Below are 16,340 nucleotides of genomic sequence, written 5' to 3'. Positions count from 1 at the left end.
TTTATAGAAGCAGTGCTGAAAGTAAAACTCCATTACAGAAATGCACTGTTATGCCAAAACCATAATATAACTTAAACTAAACTTACCAGTGATTGGCTCGCTGTTAAGCTTACACCTACTGAAAAAATAGCCAGTCCAGAAAAATAGTAGCAAAAGCCTGAAGTTATTAGTAGTATATCAAGTGTTATACAAGACAAGTTCTCTGTGCCAGAAACTGCTGTCTCACAGGAAAATACTCAGTGTATTAACACATCCAGAGAGCTGATTTATAGCTTATTTACATTACAAAGGTTTTCCAGCATAAGGACAATCATCTCCCTCCTCCCCAACTGCCTAACCACTCCTGCTGCTCTCCTTGGGATATTCTCTCACATAAATCAATATGAGGAATCCCACAGATCTCAGTGGAATAACATGAGAGACTTAAAGCATAGGTAACATACATCTTCAAATTTCATATGATCCTAGGAAACACTCCTTGCCCAGACTACGGAGTAGGACAGAAAAAAACACCAAAAACCTACACTTACAAGTCACCTCCACATAATCAGATTGGCAGGCGCAGGGTGGGGTGGAAGAAATCCCTTCCAAACACAGTCTGGAAGCTGGATTAACACAGGGCATGAGAGTTTACCACGGGGAGCCTAAGGCCACCAGGAATATGCACACAGCCTCTTACCCTGTTCAAACCCCAGAGCAGAGGCAAAAAGCTTCACTTCCTTGGGAAGGCAAGAGTGGGGAGCACAATGCCTAAACGTATGCAGCAAAAACTACAGAATGTGCATCTAGTAGCTCAGATACAGCGCAAGCAGACAGGTATCCAGTGTACCCACAGTATTTTCTCTCTTACCAATAGAATTCCCTTAGTCAACTATATAGTGCTTTCCAGTCTCTCAGACAGAGGGGGAAAACTGCCCCCTTCCAAAAGCATGTTCCTGCAGGTATCATTCATACCTTTCCCTTTAAACATGCAGCACCCTTAGCAGAAATAGACTATACAATGTAGCACAGCACATGGCAACCATACAGGCAAAAGCCTCAAATGATGGCAGATACAAAGGCAGGCAATTTTATATGTGAGCCAGAAACACCTTTCCTGAGGGTACATGTCTATCTTCTTTGTCAACCTGTGTTTTCTTCAATCCAGCAAACTCTAACATAGCTCACAATGCCAACTGTTCTCCTCAAAAAACTGTACAGCCCACTCCCTACTCCCCGTGGTACAAAGTACAGGAGAGTTGACCAGGACTGCTGCCAAAAGGAGGGAAGACAGTTGCTACTTCTCAGAGCCTGAGCAGAAGGTGATTAACAGCACCATTAAAAAGTCAGTACCATTAGACATCTCTTTAGGTGGCTGCTTCTCGAAGGCGCTTTCATGCTGGAGCAGCTCAGTGATGGCAGCTCTGTCACCCATAAGAGACATGGCAAAACCAGAAGGCTGAGTGTGACCAACTCCTTTTAGTAGCATCTTACACAGCATCACTTTAAAATCGACCATGCAACCACAGTTCTGCCAAATATTATGCTACATTTCCACCAGTGTTGAAGCTAGTGTTGGAAGTGCTGAATTTAAAACAGTTCACTGGGATTAAGCAGAATTTTATGCAGTAGATACATGAAGTGCCTAAGAACAGAAGAGAACACCAGGGAGGCTGAAAGGACAAGACCATATCTGCAGACACTACAGAAACAGTGCAATTTAAAAAAATAATTATATCAGATGCAGTAAGAAGTCTGTATCTCACCTTGTATTATCATCCAGAAAGCCACCTTGTGAAGCCTACAAATTTCATAATTTTTAAGATATGTCTTTAAATCCCTCCAAGGGCAAAAAAGTAAATGGCATAGCCCACTAGGAACGTCCAGCACAGCCCTCAGTGCCTGGCATTCCCAGCTGTAGGCTGCAGGGAAGGGAAGTAGAGGAAGACAAATTACGTTGCAGTTATGTTAATAGCCACTCTTATCCAAACTGCACAGATGTCTACATCAAAAGGCCCATCGTGTAACTATTTATGTTCTATAAAGAAGGCTAAATAAGTTTCTTTTTGAAGGCTGATGAGAGATACCCAAAGATCCCTTTGGGAAAAGCAAATTTAAGGTTAATTTAATTTAATGCTTCTGTCTAACCATCCAACCTTACAAGAATCTTGCAAGGTGAGAAATTGTGATATTACTGGTGGGACACAGTACATTTGGAGATTAACTAAACTCTTTTCTCTCCCTAGTCTACTCTCAAAGAAATCAAGAACATCACAAAACCCCACCTTTCTTCTCTGTCCTAAAAAAGACTCTTCATACACAGGCCACATAGTTACCCAAGTCTCACTTCACACGCAGGGGGAAGTGAATGGGTGAGGAGGTTAACCACGCTTCCTGTCTTACACAAGCTTTGTATCTCCATAAACAGCATTTCTGGTACTGGAAAGTTTTAAAGAAGCATGAGGAAAGTCTCAGCCTTAGGAAAGCCCCATTAAATACTTTCACTAATTCTGTTACCAGTAACAAAATTCTTCTTCAAGCCTAAATGACTCCACTACTCTTGAGGATGAAAGCACTGGACAGAACCAAGACTACAGAAACCACTATCTTGTTTATGTTTCCCAGAGGAAGCACTTACATTGGGAATAATTCTGTGATTTAAAGACTAAACAGAAAATGGTGATTCATGCCCTTTTGCTGAATTCTATCTTGCGCCACAGAATTACAAGACTGCTAACACAGAAACCTCGGAATCCAGAAAGCAACTCCAATGTGATGAGGAAACAGTTCCCAAGATAAACAGCTGTTCAACTTTTCCCAGGCAACACTTCAGAAAAAGCAGGTTCAATTTCCCTCCCAACTCTCATTCTCCAGATTTACACCTATGATAAAAAGAAAACTTTATATATATATATATATATATATATATATATATATATACATATATACATACACACTAAAAAGTTTGTAAGCAATGAATAGCAAGTGTCTCTCAAGCATACGAAGGACTTGACCAACCTCTCAAAGCTCTACCCAACAGGTCCCAGGGATGCTGTCAGTGAAATTCTAGACATTTTTCAACATCTTACACTACAACATTGCAAAGGGCAGCACAGAAGACAGAAAGTTTGCTAAAAACTTTGAAACCGCTCAAGCATAAGTACCTGGCAGGTAAATAGTAACACTATATCTTTCAGAAAATATCTCATGGGTTTTTTTTCAGCTGTCCACCATAGCAAAACAACTATCCTGTACACACACACACCCCCGCAAAGTAACAGAGCACCCCATAAATCTGAAGTAGTGATATATTCAGCCTTTTCTTACAAAACAGAATGCCTCAGGCATACGTGTTATTGCCTAAAACAATATGAATAAAATGCAATACTGTTACTCAGTTTCAGTAACTCAATTATGAGGTAATGTTTATATATCTGGAAGCAGAGTTAAGATATTTTCATTGTACAGATGAACTGAAATGATGTATTATTTCCTAGAGCCATTTAAAAAATATTTAAGCATATCCAGGATCTTGGCTTGACTATTCTTCACACCCAAGATAAACCTCCATGATGGTTTAAAAACAATGTGCGGAAAAATTTTCCTCCTAAAAGCAAAAAAAAGAAAAAAAAAGGGTGCTACGGGAAACCTGAATAAACATCAACACATTGGCTCAGCAGAATTAGAACAATTGCAAGGAGGAATAGTGAGCTGAGGAGCACCCAACACTTGAAGTCTGTTACATAGATACAATGAGTCTGGCCAACAAGAACCACACCTAACAGAAAAACTTATGAAAAGGTCTCATATACATGAGATGCCCTCAAGAAGTAACTTTGTGCATGTATATCTTATCTAGGTTTTCCTCTGTCATGGCCACCACTGATGCCCTTTTTCCACACAGTGCCTCTGTGCTTACTGTGTTTTTATTTCATCATCCTACTGTGTCTTAATAGCCACAGGAATTAAAAATATGAAGTGCACAATTACTGAATATGAGAAGAAAACAGAAGACAGGAAAACTCCAAATGAGATGCTTACAAATCTGACAGCCTGCAATATGCAAAAGACTGACCAAGGGCATGACCACAGCATGTCAGACCAAGGGTCTGTGCAAGCCAACATCCTGCCTCCAACAGCTGCCAAGAGCAAGGATCAGGGAAAAACCATAACATGACAATTACACATAATGCCTTCCCCAGCTAAGCTTTCCAGAATCTAGCTGCTAACAGCTCAGCAGTTATGTATCAGTGATTCCTGCTGTTGGAAGTGTTGTGAATACTTAAAAGCAAAGCTACGGTTAGGTCATAACCAGCTAGGGGACTCAAGGGCTGTACACCATTTGTCATATAATTTTATTTATTTTTAAGTATTAAAAATAATTAGAAGGGAAAAAGCTGTAAATTGGAGCTGGTAACAAGTAAACAACAAATGCAGTAAACACTTATATTTATCTTCTTTAAATCATGGGTTTAATGTATAAACCTTCATCTGTATAGATGTAAATTTAGGTATCTAAGCCAAGAACCTAAATCAACTTAAAACATGCTGTGAATTCCTTTATTTCTCTTAGATATTGGCATCATAAAAGAAGAGGAGGGGAGCATCAAGTTATACAACTGGCTTCAGGTTCTGAAAAAGTATTAAAAATCTGGAGCTAAAGGGAGTCTCTGCCTACTGGGATGGCCTTTGGAGCATGTCCTAGACATTCATGGGGTTTTCTCAACAGAAGGATGGTAGCAAGACCAATGTAAACTCAATAAACACAATGGCACCCAAATCCCAGTGAGAATATTTTCCCTAATACAAGTGCTTCATTTTTGGCTTCAGAAATCCAGCTCTCAGTGGTGACCAAAAACAAACTGAAAACTAAAATTCATAATTCTCCTGGAAACTATTAAGAAATCATTCAACATAAATATGGTTTTTACAGTTCATCTCCACACAGATTGTTCAGATTAAGTCACCACAAGTTGAAGACATAGCAATTAATAAAATTAATGTAAGTATTTTGGTCAACTTGTTGAAAAGAAGCATTTTTTCAAATAAAGCACACTTATTTCTTTTCCCAGAGACAGCAGCAGACAGCTACTTGACATAGGATTGTACAAAGCAGAGAAAATGCTAAGTAAGTTGCTGTGGTGAATGCTGAGACACAGAAAATTTGAACCTGAAAGAGCCCTTTTCTAATTCTTTCAAAAAACTATTCAAACTCTTCCCTTATGATTTCTCATATCCTTTAACTGCTTGTCCAAAGATATCCAGTATCACATAATAGCACATGTAAAATCTATCCAGCAGCACGCAACAGCACGTGCAAAATAATTCCACTTTCAAGCTGTACATTCAGCCTTCCAGACTACCAATTTATATCCAAGGCAATTCTTTCCATGTGATACTCAACACTCATTCTGGTAGTTTCTTTCTAAATTAAGTTAAAATTTAATGGATACTCATTTTATGAGGCGAAGTACCCCTGAAGTCAAGCCTACACAATGGCCAAGGGAAAACAAGGCTCCACATTCTGTGAGAGGGAAGATGCACAGGCAGAGGGAAATAGGTTTTATGTGGGTTCATGGGCACATAATCACAATAAAAAGCACCAAATGTCACAGTAGAGTCAATACACATAAATGTGCCACTGTACACCCATTACACTGTGCCATCTATTTTTGGACTTGTTGAATACCAGCACAGATACAGATCCATTTGGGAGCCAGTGACACAGAAGGCAACAGAAATGCCTAAAAACATGATTGGGAAAATAAGGCAAGAAAACTTAACTACACAGAATAGTCTTTAAGTAGGAGTAACAGTTAAATAAGGACCTATTGCATAAGAGAAATTTATGCTCACGTTACTCTTACACTTTCACTTCTTGCCTGTTAAACTCCCACGAGCTGTAACATTTTATCTGCACAAGAAATCTAAATCCCTCTTTAAAAAGTTTTGAAGACATTTCTATTTTGTTTGAAAAAAATCACTTTTTTTGTTTCCTGACAACCAAGGCAAAAAATAAGCCCTTTACCACAAAACACAGTGGGTAAAATTTCATTTGGTAAGAAGCAAAAATGGATGGGGATAGTTCTATTTCAGCTTCACTTGCCACAGGGAGGAGGGAAGACCTGGGAAAACGGAGGCACTGTATCTGTAGTAGAAAAATATGATGGCTGAGTGGGTGCTTCAACAGAGCAATTTCAAATATTTTAAAGGATAAATGTGTAAACAATGCTAAATTTGGGGGACAGAGATGCAGTTTCATGTTCATCTTGATCTTGCAATTCAGGAGCTGGTTTGTCAGCATATATATTTTGGGGTTCTCAAGCTTCCCTTCCAAGAATTGCAAGCACAACCACTCCAACAGAATACCACCTCTAGCTAGCTAAGAAAGAGTAAGCTGGCTAAACCATATCATCTTTGTAAATAAAAGCAATGTTTTTTCAATCATTTTTATCATTTGGATTTTATGACTGGTGATTTTTAAAAAATAAGTGACATTGCTTTCCTAATAACTTGTCTTTGTTAATTTAGCAAGTCTCTAATCATCTCTGAGCTCTCATGTACAGGAAGAACCAAGGCCTGCAACTTATATAAAGAAAAAAGATGCAAGCTGGGAGGGAAAGAGACCTAAAGTTACACAGCAGCTAAGTGCTAAAACTATGGATTGATTTCCCATCTTTTTGAACCTTGCTCAATGTCCTATGCCCATACAAGACATGCTGCCCTGTGAATTTTTAAAAGAGAACACTCACAAGAAGACAGAGGAAAGCAGATTAAATATAATAGTCAAGGACTTTCCTGAAAGCCTCTTGAGGATCTCCACTTGTTTAGCAGACAGCACTCAGAAAGAACACAAAACATTCTCAGCACTAAAGCATCTTACTCAGACATCCGTCTCAAAGCCTGAGTCTTCTTTAATACAAAATTTCTTGTTCCTTAGTACAATCCCTTTAGCAACTTCTTCTTTATCCTTCATACTGTCTCCTGTGTTTTAGGTGCCACTATCCATTTCCCCTTCTCAGGGGGAAACAACAAACTGCAACATTCTGCCAACATCAACATAACTGCATTTCTCCAAATAGAAAGCAAGTCACCAGACATTAACACATGACCAAAACTTCCTCCAGTCTTTAGCCACCATTACATAGAACCTGAATAGCAATAAAGCAGCAGCAACTTTTCCCTACACTGCTTCTAAATGTTGTGACAGGCATGTCTCTAGATCTAGTCTGTAATGCACTAAGGCTACAGTTAATTAGTACTGAGTGGAGACGGGATACGATTCCCCTCATCAACAGAACAGAAAACATCCTTGAGGCAAAGATGTTTTTTAAACCTATTTCCTATCCCCTCCCAAGAGGAAGTGAGCTTTGGTTCTTCTTGTACATCAGAGCTCAGAGATGATTAGTAACTTGCTAAATTAACAAAGACACATTATTAGGAAAGCACTGTCATGTATTTATTAAAAATCACCAATCATTAACTCCAAATGATAAAAATTATTGAAAAAAACATTGCTTTTATTTACAAAGATGATATGGTTTAGCCAGCTTATTCTTTCTTAGGTAGCCTTACCCTATGAGATAATACTAATAAATCTGTGCTTCACTTGAAAACAAATAAACCTCATGTTTAGACACACATTTGTTTCAGATACGCTTAGTTTCATCAACACTGTCTGGGAACTTGATGCTGGAAGCTCAAATGCAGTGCAATTTGCAACTGAATAGCCAAGAATAGTTTAACATTATAAATTAGAATTATAATTCCAGTATCCTCTACTACTCAAAAGAAAAAAATCTCCACTTAAACATCAGAGATATAGCAAGGAAAGCACTTTCTGGATACATACTGCAGCACATACTTGAAAAATCACAAAGCCTTGTCAAAAAGGCAGAATAAGGAGTTCTGTATTTTAATCAACATTGAAATAAGCCCTGTAAGCTTACCGAGCAAAATAGCCTTGTCGCCGCTCCTTCTTCTCTTCCTTGGTCTCCATTATTTACAGTGAAATGGGCAAGGTGAGCAGCCAAGCGTGATGCTCTTTTTCCCGTCAGTACCTCATAGCCAGGCAGAGTGTCCTGTATATAACAGTCAAAAACAGGAAGTTCATAAATCAACATGTCAACAACACCTACAAAACCCAACAGGTTGTGGAAATACAATTGACCCAGTGACAAAGCAAAGTAAAACTTTAACCAGCGTTTGCTGTGAAGTGTCCATTTAGTATACAATGAGACAAACCAATAAATGCACTCAGGCCAGTTTCTCAGCACTGGAAGAGACATTTTGCAAAGCAGGTAACTCAAAGGGCAGCATCAAGTTTTAAAGCTCTGGAAACATTAAACTACTTTCAGGTTTATACAAAAAAAATCCTCCAGGTCTCATGTGTTTCCTAGACAGGCAGATCAAGAGAAGCTTTGGAAATACATAGTACAAACAGAATAACCAGTAAGATACACAATGCTTACTTTGAATTCAAATTTTAAATTACTAAAAATACTGTAAGAATGTGAGAGATCTGAAAGTGTTAAAAACAATGTAAAAGAAAAAAGAGTGATCTACATTCTGTACAAGTTTTGACTTTGCATTTGTAACCAATATACAAGCTCAAACAACCATACAGAGAGAAACAAGATAGACCTCTGGCTCTCCCAATGAAGTGTATTCACCTTGAAATAGGTAGGACTAGGGAAGGTCATCTAGGTTATCTGAGAAGTTTAATAAAAATAAAAAAAAGAGAGCAGTAGCATTGGTTTTTACATGAAAATCGTAATCTCTTGGTGAAATGCTGTACCAAGGCCCTTGAAAAACAGAAGCTAAGAATTTCCAAACTGCTTTATACTTACTGTAATTAACAATATGCCCCATAAACTGCTATCCAAGATCCCTGCCAAGATGTTTTATCATTTTCCTCTCCTCAACATACATTTAACCTACCCTGATGGCTTGTGCACATGCACAAAGTAAGTTAAATTTAGAGTTTTTTATCAGTATTTCAGAATAAACTCAAATCAGAAGTTACTAATAAACATTTTAGTCTAACGGGCCGTATAACAAAGAAATGGAAGCCACATAAATTATGATTCATAGCAAAAGAAGAAAAAAATCCTCTGGGACCTAATCAGTTTCCATTATTTTCCCCTGCATTAAAAGATCACAAGCTACAAATTGCCAGATGCCAACAAAAGAGATGATGCAGCAAAGACAGACTAATCTACTTGAAAAGCCCAAGAACAAATCATGCTAGAAATACTTGCCACAATTTTCTCTCCTTATTGATGGATGATTAGCCCACAACATATGAAGCCCATTGCTTCAAAATGCACTTTTTCTAACTCATTAGCTTTGAATTAATCCAGTGCATCAGAAAGAATCAAATTGCTCTCATTTTTACACATCAGGTAATCTTACAGTAATGGGTACTCTTTAATGGCAAATATCTGACATCTTTAGCTTTATGGAGAGAATACTATTTTACCTCTGCAAGGTAACACATGATGCAGGACACAGCTGGACACCGAAACCTACATGACAGAAGCATAACAGCAGCATTAGAACAAACTGGCCTGCTCAGATGTTCAGTCTGCATGGGGACACCACATACATCCTGGGAATTCTGATGTATCTCTATCTTCCCTGTTGGGGAAGGTTCTTAGATCTTCAGAGGATCAGAAGTGGTGGCTTCATTAGCACTGCCTTTAGAGTTACAGTAAGTCTTTCAAAGTGTACAACTACAATCTCTACAGTGAATTACAAAAAGAATTCAAAGAAAGAGCAACCACTTTTCCCCCTTCACCTGCTTTGCCTTCACTACACTGTGATGTGCCATGAGGGCACTGACAGGCCAGAGCTGACACCAAGAACTATCAAATAACTCCACAGCATCAATGTAGTGTTAAACACATAACCACAAGGACAGCACGACCTATGGGAATGAGAAGAGGGAAGAGTCCCTCACCCCACTGAAACAAGCTAAGTTAGGATGAACAGAGGCAAGAGAGACCTGTCCCCACTGCCTAATCCCATGCAAGGGTCAGTGGTATGCTCTTTCCATTCATTCTCTTCCTCTCCCGTGATCTGACATCCCCAGCCAGGGAAGTGACTGCCCAGCTCCAGGCTGGCAGATGAAGAGAACACTACTGCCCAGGGAGCCAGGAGGAGAAATCCCTGCCTGCCCACAGCCCTGTCAGGCCCTGTGCCAGAGCAGCCACCCCCTGCTTCAGCAAAAAGGGGCACAAAAAAGGAGAGAGGAGGTTAAGCCTGGATCTAACCCCAAATGCTGCAGGAGGTGCCAGCACCAAACCAGCGAGGCACTGCTCCCCAAGTGTGAGGTTTGCTGTTTGCTTCCATCAGTGCTAAACAAAGCCAGCAATGCCAACATGGGTATGGAGCCTGTTCTTCTCATATCAAATAAATCCAACTCCAAGTTCTTTCACATGGTTTCATTTCAAATGAAATAATTGTATTCATAACAGATGGGCACTTGGAAAATTGGAATGTTATCCACAGAACAGACACAGCAAAGGCATTCAGGCAATTTTTTTTCTTTTGCTAATAAAAATATACAGCAATACAACATCCAGTCACCAATGAAAGTAAATTTTCGTAATAGCATAGCTCAATGTCAGATCCCACTCTGTTGACCTAAAACTTACTTAGTTTACCTTCTTAGAAGAAGCAACAGTGTTGTTCTAGAAAGGCATATTAAAGTCTGAAAATTATACTTTGAAAACATAGTACTAGAAATAGCAAACTGATTATGAATGCTGACTTCTTAACTTCTGAGTTTACCTGTGTTGTTGGGAATTTTGCACTAGTTGCCTAAAAGGAAAAAAAAAGAGAAAACCCGACAGCTAGGAGGAACATAGCACAGCCTGCAGTAATTCCTACAGAAAACCAGTATTTAGTATTTCTGAGAGGTCCTTTTCAATTTTAGTTTTTTAAGCAGTAATAGCACAAAAGTCACATTTACTTTTCAGGATGTCACTGACAATTTAAAGTTGCATCAAAAAAGGCAAACCTACTCCACACTTGTCCCATATTTGTCCTTTGATATTTTACAAGAAAAAAAGAAATTCAAGGTATTCTTTATCACCTGCTTAAAATGTTATTAAGGCTATATGATTAATCTTTCCTGGCAGCTCCTTTCTGGTACAGATGAATACTGAATCAGCAGACTATTAAAAATGTATGTATTTGGGGGTATTAATATGCTGAGAAACAGACAACTTATATATCATGAGTTCAGTTCAAACTCAAAGGATGACAAAGCTGATTTTATATAAATTTTAGGCTCAGTTTAACCTTTTCTACACACTGAAACAGAATTAGACTGTGAAAAGCTCCTATTACATGTTTACAGCAGTGCTAATTCTTTAATTAGGCATTTTCAAGGCAAACCGAACAATGCATTTCAGTAAGGAGCCTGTTCAAAATTTGCCACTCTCCAAATTTAGCCAGTGTCAACACCTGATAATTATATAAAGGAAAGAACAAAATATACAAACATACACTGTTCTTCCTTATTTAGCCCTACTGATATTTTGATTTATATTTACTCATTTCTGGATACTTGCTGTGTCAATCTAGTGTTGCTGCCAGGGAGTTCTGGGGAGGTTACTGAAAATTTGTAATTAGGATGGGAATGCTCCAACAAGGCAAAAAAAATTTTTTTAAATGTTATAATCACAGAAACAGACTGAACTCCTGACCATGGATATCCACACCACTTCTGACAGTACACTCTCAAGACCTCCAGAACCTGCTTCCAGGTTCTGCTGTCCTCCCTGCAACCTGGCACAGCAGGACAGCAGCCTCCTGCACTGGTACATTCAAAGTAGCAGCAGAAGATGCTCTAAGTGCAGGGATAAAAAAGGGAACAGAAGATTAAAAATAACTTAGTATTGTAAATCACGGGTGACTCCTCCCAGGGGAGAGAAAATGATGCATCTGACTCCGTCATCAGAAGGCTAATGAAATACTTTATTACACTATATTATTCTATACATCTAAAACTGAATTTGTCATGCACTCACTCTTGCTCACAACTACACAAAACTGCACTCATCTCTCCCCTCATCTATGTCTACTCCGTGACTGTCAGCAGACAGTCTCAACACAGACACACTCTTGGCCCTGATAGGCCAAGAGAATAAAACATCCTCACTTTGAATAAACAATCTCCACATTCCATTCTACTTTAACACAACACAAACACAACAAGTGACAAAAATTGTATTTTCTTTCTCTGATATTCAGAGAATGTGAATCCCAAAAATATTCCTGAAAAAAATTATACCCTGCTTTTCTCCATGAGGAGAAATGTAACAACAACTTAGTGTGTGAATAGAGCACCCTTTAAAGACTGATAATTTACCAATTTTTCAAAATTATTTTTTCTCCCTTTACCTTCCCTTATCATGCATGAAGAATAATGTACCTTGCTACTTGCAGTCTAAATAGTTCACATTTTCATGAAACAAGAAAAAGTCCTGCTTGCTGTGCGCAGGAGTAAGCATCCAGCAATCCTGTCTGCTGGCCCTGAAGCATTAACAAGCAATCCTTTACTTGTGGGCACTGCTTTCCAAAACCGTGCACGTGAACAACAGTACATCCAACAGCACAGCAATGCAGAAGCCAATGAAGCATCTGATTATTTTTAGAACATTCAGTGGACTTGATAGCTTTTCTCTGGCCATCTGTGCCCACTGCAAGTTCTGCAAAAACATACTGAGAAAAAGAAACAATCAAGATCATGCAATTCTCTAGACGTATTTTTCATGATTCTGTAGAGGCAACAGCTCTCAACCTTTCATGAGGTAGGAAAATTATGTAATTCCCTACTTTGCAAATGGGGAGCTGAACTGTAAGAATTACCTCCACATGCTCAAATGAGAGCAGAAGAGCAACGTGTCCAAGTGCCCTCCCAGTAGCTTTAATCCAGCCTTAACAATGAGAACACAGGAAGAGATTACTTTGACAAGGAGGTAGTTATTATTTTCTGTGAAATTTAAACCAACTTTGGAAACCAATAGCACAGTCTTGATTTCATCTGGCTCTGTGGGCATATACATAAGAATCATAGCTCAGATCCACAAAAGAAAATAAAAAGCCTAACTCTAACTCCTCTGAGAATCCAGGCTCACTCAGCCCCTTCAGCAAGGAGCAAGTATGTAAAAAAAGCAATTAACTGACTTCAGGAAAACCAAGTCAAGGGTAGTGTATTCCATACCCTAGCAGGACCCTCATAATGCAAAAGACAGTGGCAACAATGCCACTGGGAACAACAAGCAGGAAAGGTCTGCAGTCTACACACAAATTTTCCAGTTCAGAAGGCAGAGCAGATGAAGGTACAAGACTCCCAGTGAGACAGCCAAGCAGACGTGGCCACAGCAAGGATGCAACAGGCAGACCCCACTGTGCTGAGGGAACAGGATGCTGCCCAGACACACCACGTAGTTCTCATCTGCTCTCTGGCACAGTGTCCCACACAACAGTAGATTTTTATTTTTGCTTCTCTATTATATCTCTGCCCCTCAGATTACAAACACCACAAACATCTGTTCACAGCAGTGCATGCTTCCTAGCACCTGCTGTAATACCAACATTCAAAACTGATCATATTCAGACCAAGCATTACCAATGATCTGGCTTAGGTCTGCAACTCTGCAACAGTGTCTTCTAATGAATAACAAGTCTTCTGGGTACATGTGCCAATTCTGACCCCTAAAAGATGCAGCACAAAAGATGACAAGGGTTACACCAATAAGCCACTGCTGAGACAAAAAGAAAAAAGAGAAAAGGTATATCATACTTCAAGAGCAATATTAAAAATACTGAAGTTGGAAGAGTAAGAAACTGTAGAACAAATCACAGATAGAAGGAAAGGAGTTTCAGTGTATTAGAGCTGAAATTGAACCCTTGGGGGTTGCTAGTTGCGCCTCTGATGAGCCCAAAGCAGTTACTAGAGCACTGTGCAGATGCAAATAAATAAAAACACATACCATCTTTAAACATAAGGCAATAGAAACTGTTTAACATGGAAGAGGAGATGTTTTAATTTGCTACTGGTCATATAAATGCCTATTATTAAGCTTTACAAACCAAAACATTACTAATAACTCTTGCATTCATTTCCACAGACCTCCCATTTCTAAAACCAGGAAAGTGAAAGCACACTTGCACTTTATCAGAAATGCTAAATGTTGCAGCATTTCATTAAAGACTCACTGACTGGAGTAACCAGGCTGAGTTCTACTGCTTTTAGGTTCTACTACTGTATTTTACTTCATGTAATAAAAAAGATAAAAGTTTCTGTATAAACTCTACAGCATCTCAATATGAAACATAACAGAAATACACAGCCAGCAAAGAGGAGAGTAACCTACAATTTATTTTAGTCTTTTCTACAGGCAGAATGACCTAGGAAAAAGTGAGATTGGAAGCTTTCAGAAAAGTACCTAGCAGAAGGAATTAAAACACAGCACTAACTTAGTACACTCAATACAATGGACAAAAGAATGTTTACTCTAAAGCTATCTGAAATATGGAATTATTTTAATACAATTATATAGTTACATTATAGTTATGATGTATAGTGTACTGTTAATTCTAAAACACTAACAAGCTCTATAAAGAAGTTCCAGTCCATTACACATAACTGGAGGACACTAAACTAACCCAGAAGAGCTACTCCACCTGAGGTTCTCTCAACCCTTGCCCAGGTGAACAGCCCTTCTTTATGCCTTTCATCTTTGAAGTATTACATCTGCCACGCTTCTTGTGACAAGAGTGCACTCTTAAAATACACAAAAAATAAAAACACAAAAAATAAGAGATGTAAAAATAAGTGTGTAACCAGAAGCAATTTCTAGACTTCTCATTCATTTAAACACAGAACAGTCATAATTTCTGTGTCTCCAAATAGAGAGAAACAAAGAGATTCAATGTGGCTATTTGCATGCTGCGGGCTCTCAAGGACAGTGAAGATAGGATCTGGAAATAACACAGGCAAAGAAAACAAAGCTCTTGAGGAACTGGGTACAATGTTTACAAGGTAATTCTCCCCCCTACAGTGGTGTAGTAAACTAAAAGTTCAAGCATTTTCATTCCCTACTAATTCCCTACTAAGAAGATGCTAAGCTTAGATCGCCTTGGTGCCCCATTAGATTTCCAACAGTCTGTCCATATGAACAAAGTCCAAATAAAATAAATGACAAATAACGTAGCAGAAACATTTCTGATTCAGAAACAGAACAATAACAAAACTGGATTCAGCTCCAAAGAATTCTCCAGACAAATTATTCCTGTTTAACTCGGGAAGAGGCTTTAACCCACTAACTCAGGCTGCCATGTTTCACACAGAGTAAGAGGAAGCAAACGCGCTACCAGGAATTCCACATCACTAGCCATGTTTTCACGAGACAAAAATATCAAGATTTAATCTTCCCTCATTGGCAGCTGAACATCACCAGATGCATTCTCCATACAGAACAACGCATTTTACTGTTTAACTCAGCTTCTAGACAGAAACTCGTTACAAAACACAGTATAAACTATTAACAGGCTGAGTGCTACGTTATTCCAAATGTAAAAGTGCAGTGCTGTTGGAAATCAGGCCACCTGGGAAGATTTTCATTTTTAGGTCAACAAGAACATTGCTGTAGATGTTTTAAAATAATTAGTACCTTCATCTTACTGTATCTCCTGTTTCAACTTACCCCAATTCAATTAAACATCAAGTCCAAGCCCTCTGACCCCTCAGCTTTTCACACTCACATTGTACAGATATACACAGTGCTGCCCTCTACAACTACTGGAAAGAAAGAGGTGGGGAGGTGGCATATTCTCTGGTGCCTCTTCTCCCAGGCAACTAGTAATAGCACACAAGGAAAGGATTTCAACTGTGCCAGGGGAGGTTCACAGTAGATATTAGGAAGTATTTCTTCACTGGAATAGGTTAAGGACTGGATTGTACTCCCCAAGGAAGTGGTGGAGTCACCATTCCTGTAAGCGTTCAAAAAATGAGCACACATAGCACTTTACAATATGGATTTGGTCAAAGATTGGATTTGATGATCTTAGAGGTCTTTTCCAACCTTAGTGACTCTGTGATTATATGAACCATAGAAAGATGAAGTTTACCATACCCAGAGAGGGTAAGATGGGCATCAGATGTTCCCTTACCTCTGCCTGGAGCATGTAGGCATATACACAAAAGACTTCTCATGTATGTGCTCTCCAGCATTCAACTAAAACACCAAGTACTTGCAGTTTTCTAAAACACAAAAAACTGATCAACATTCAACACATCAACTAGAATTTAGACAATCCCCTTAGCACTACCTTGCTGTTTTGTT

General features: G+C 38.8%; 1 protein-coding gene across 8 annotated transcripts in view; it reads right to left on the bottom strand.

Moving 5' to 3' along the window:
• The window catches only part of NCOA7 (nuclear receptor coactivator 7), an 83,790-nt gene that overhangs the window by 52,416 nt on the left and 15,034 nt on the right, over nucleotides 1-16,340 (bottom strand). For all 8 annotated transcript variants that reach the window (XM_038131298.1, XM_038131295.1, XM_038131301.1 and 5 more), the window contains exon 2: nucleotides 7,929-8,060. In XM_038131298.1, coding sequence (XP_037987226.1) covers nucleotides 7,929-7,978 — 50 coding nt within the window. In that variant the 5' untranslated portion in view covers nucleotides 7,979-8,060. The remainder of the gene's footprint in view (nucleotides 1-7,928; nucleotides 8,061-16,340) is intronic.

The sequence above is a fragment of the Motacilla alba genome, chromosome 3 (assembly GCF_015832195.1).
Source record: "Motacilla alba alba isolate MOTALB_02 chromosome 3, Motacilla_alba_V1.0_pri, whole genome shotgun sequence".
Taxonomy (NCBI): domain Eukaryota; kingdom Metazoa; phylum Chordata; class Aves; order Passeriformes; family Motacillidae; genus Motacilla; species Motacilla alba.
This window is presented reverse-complemented; position numbering and strand designations above follow the sequence as displayed.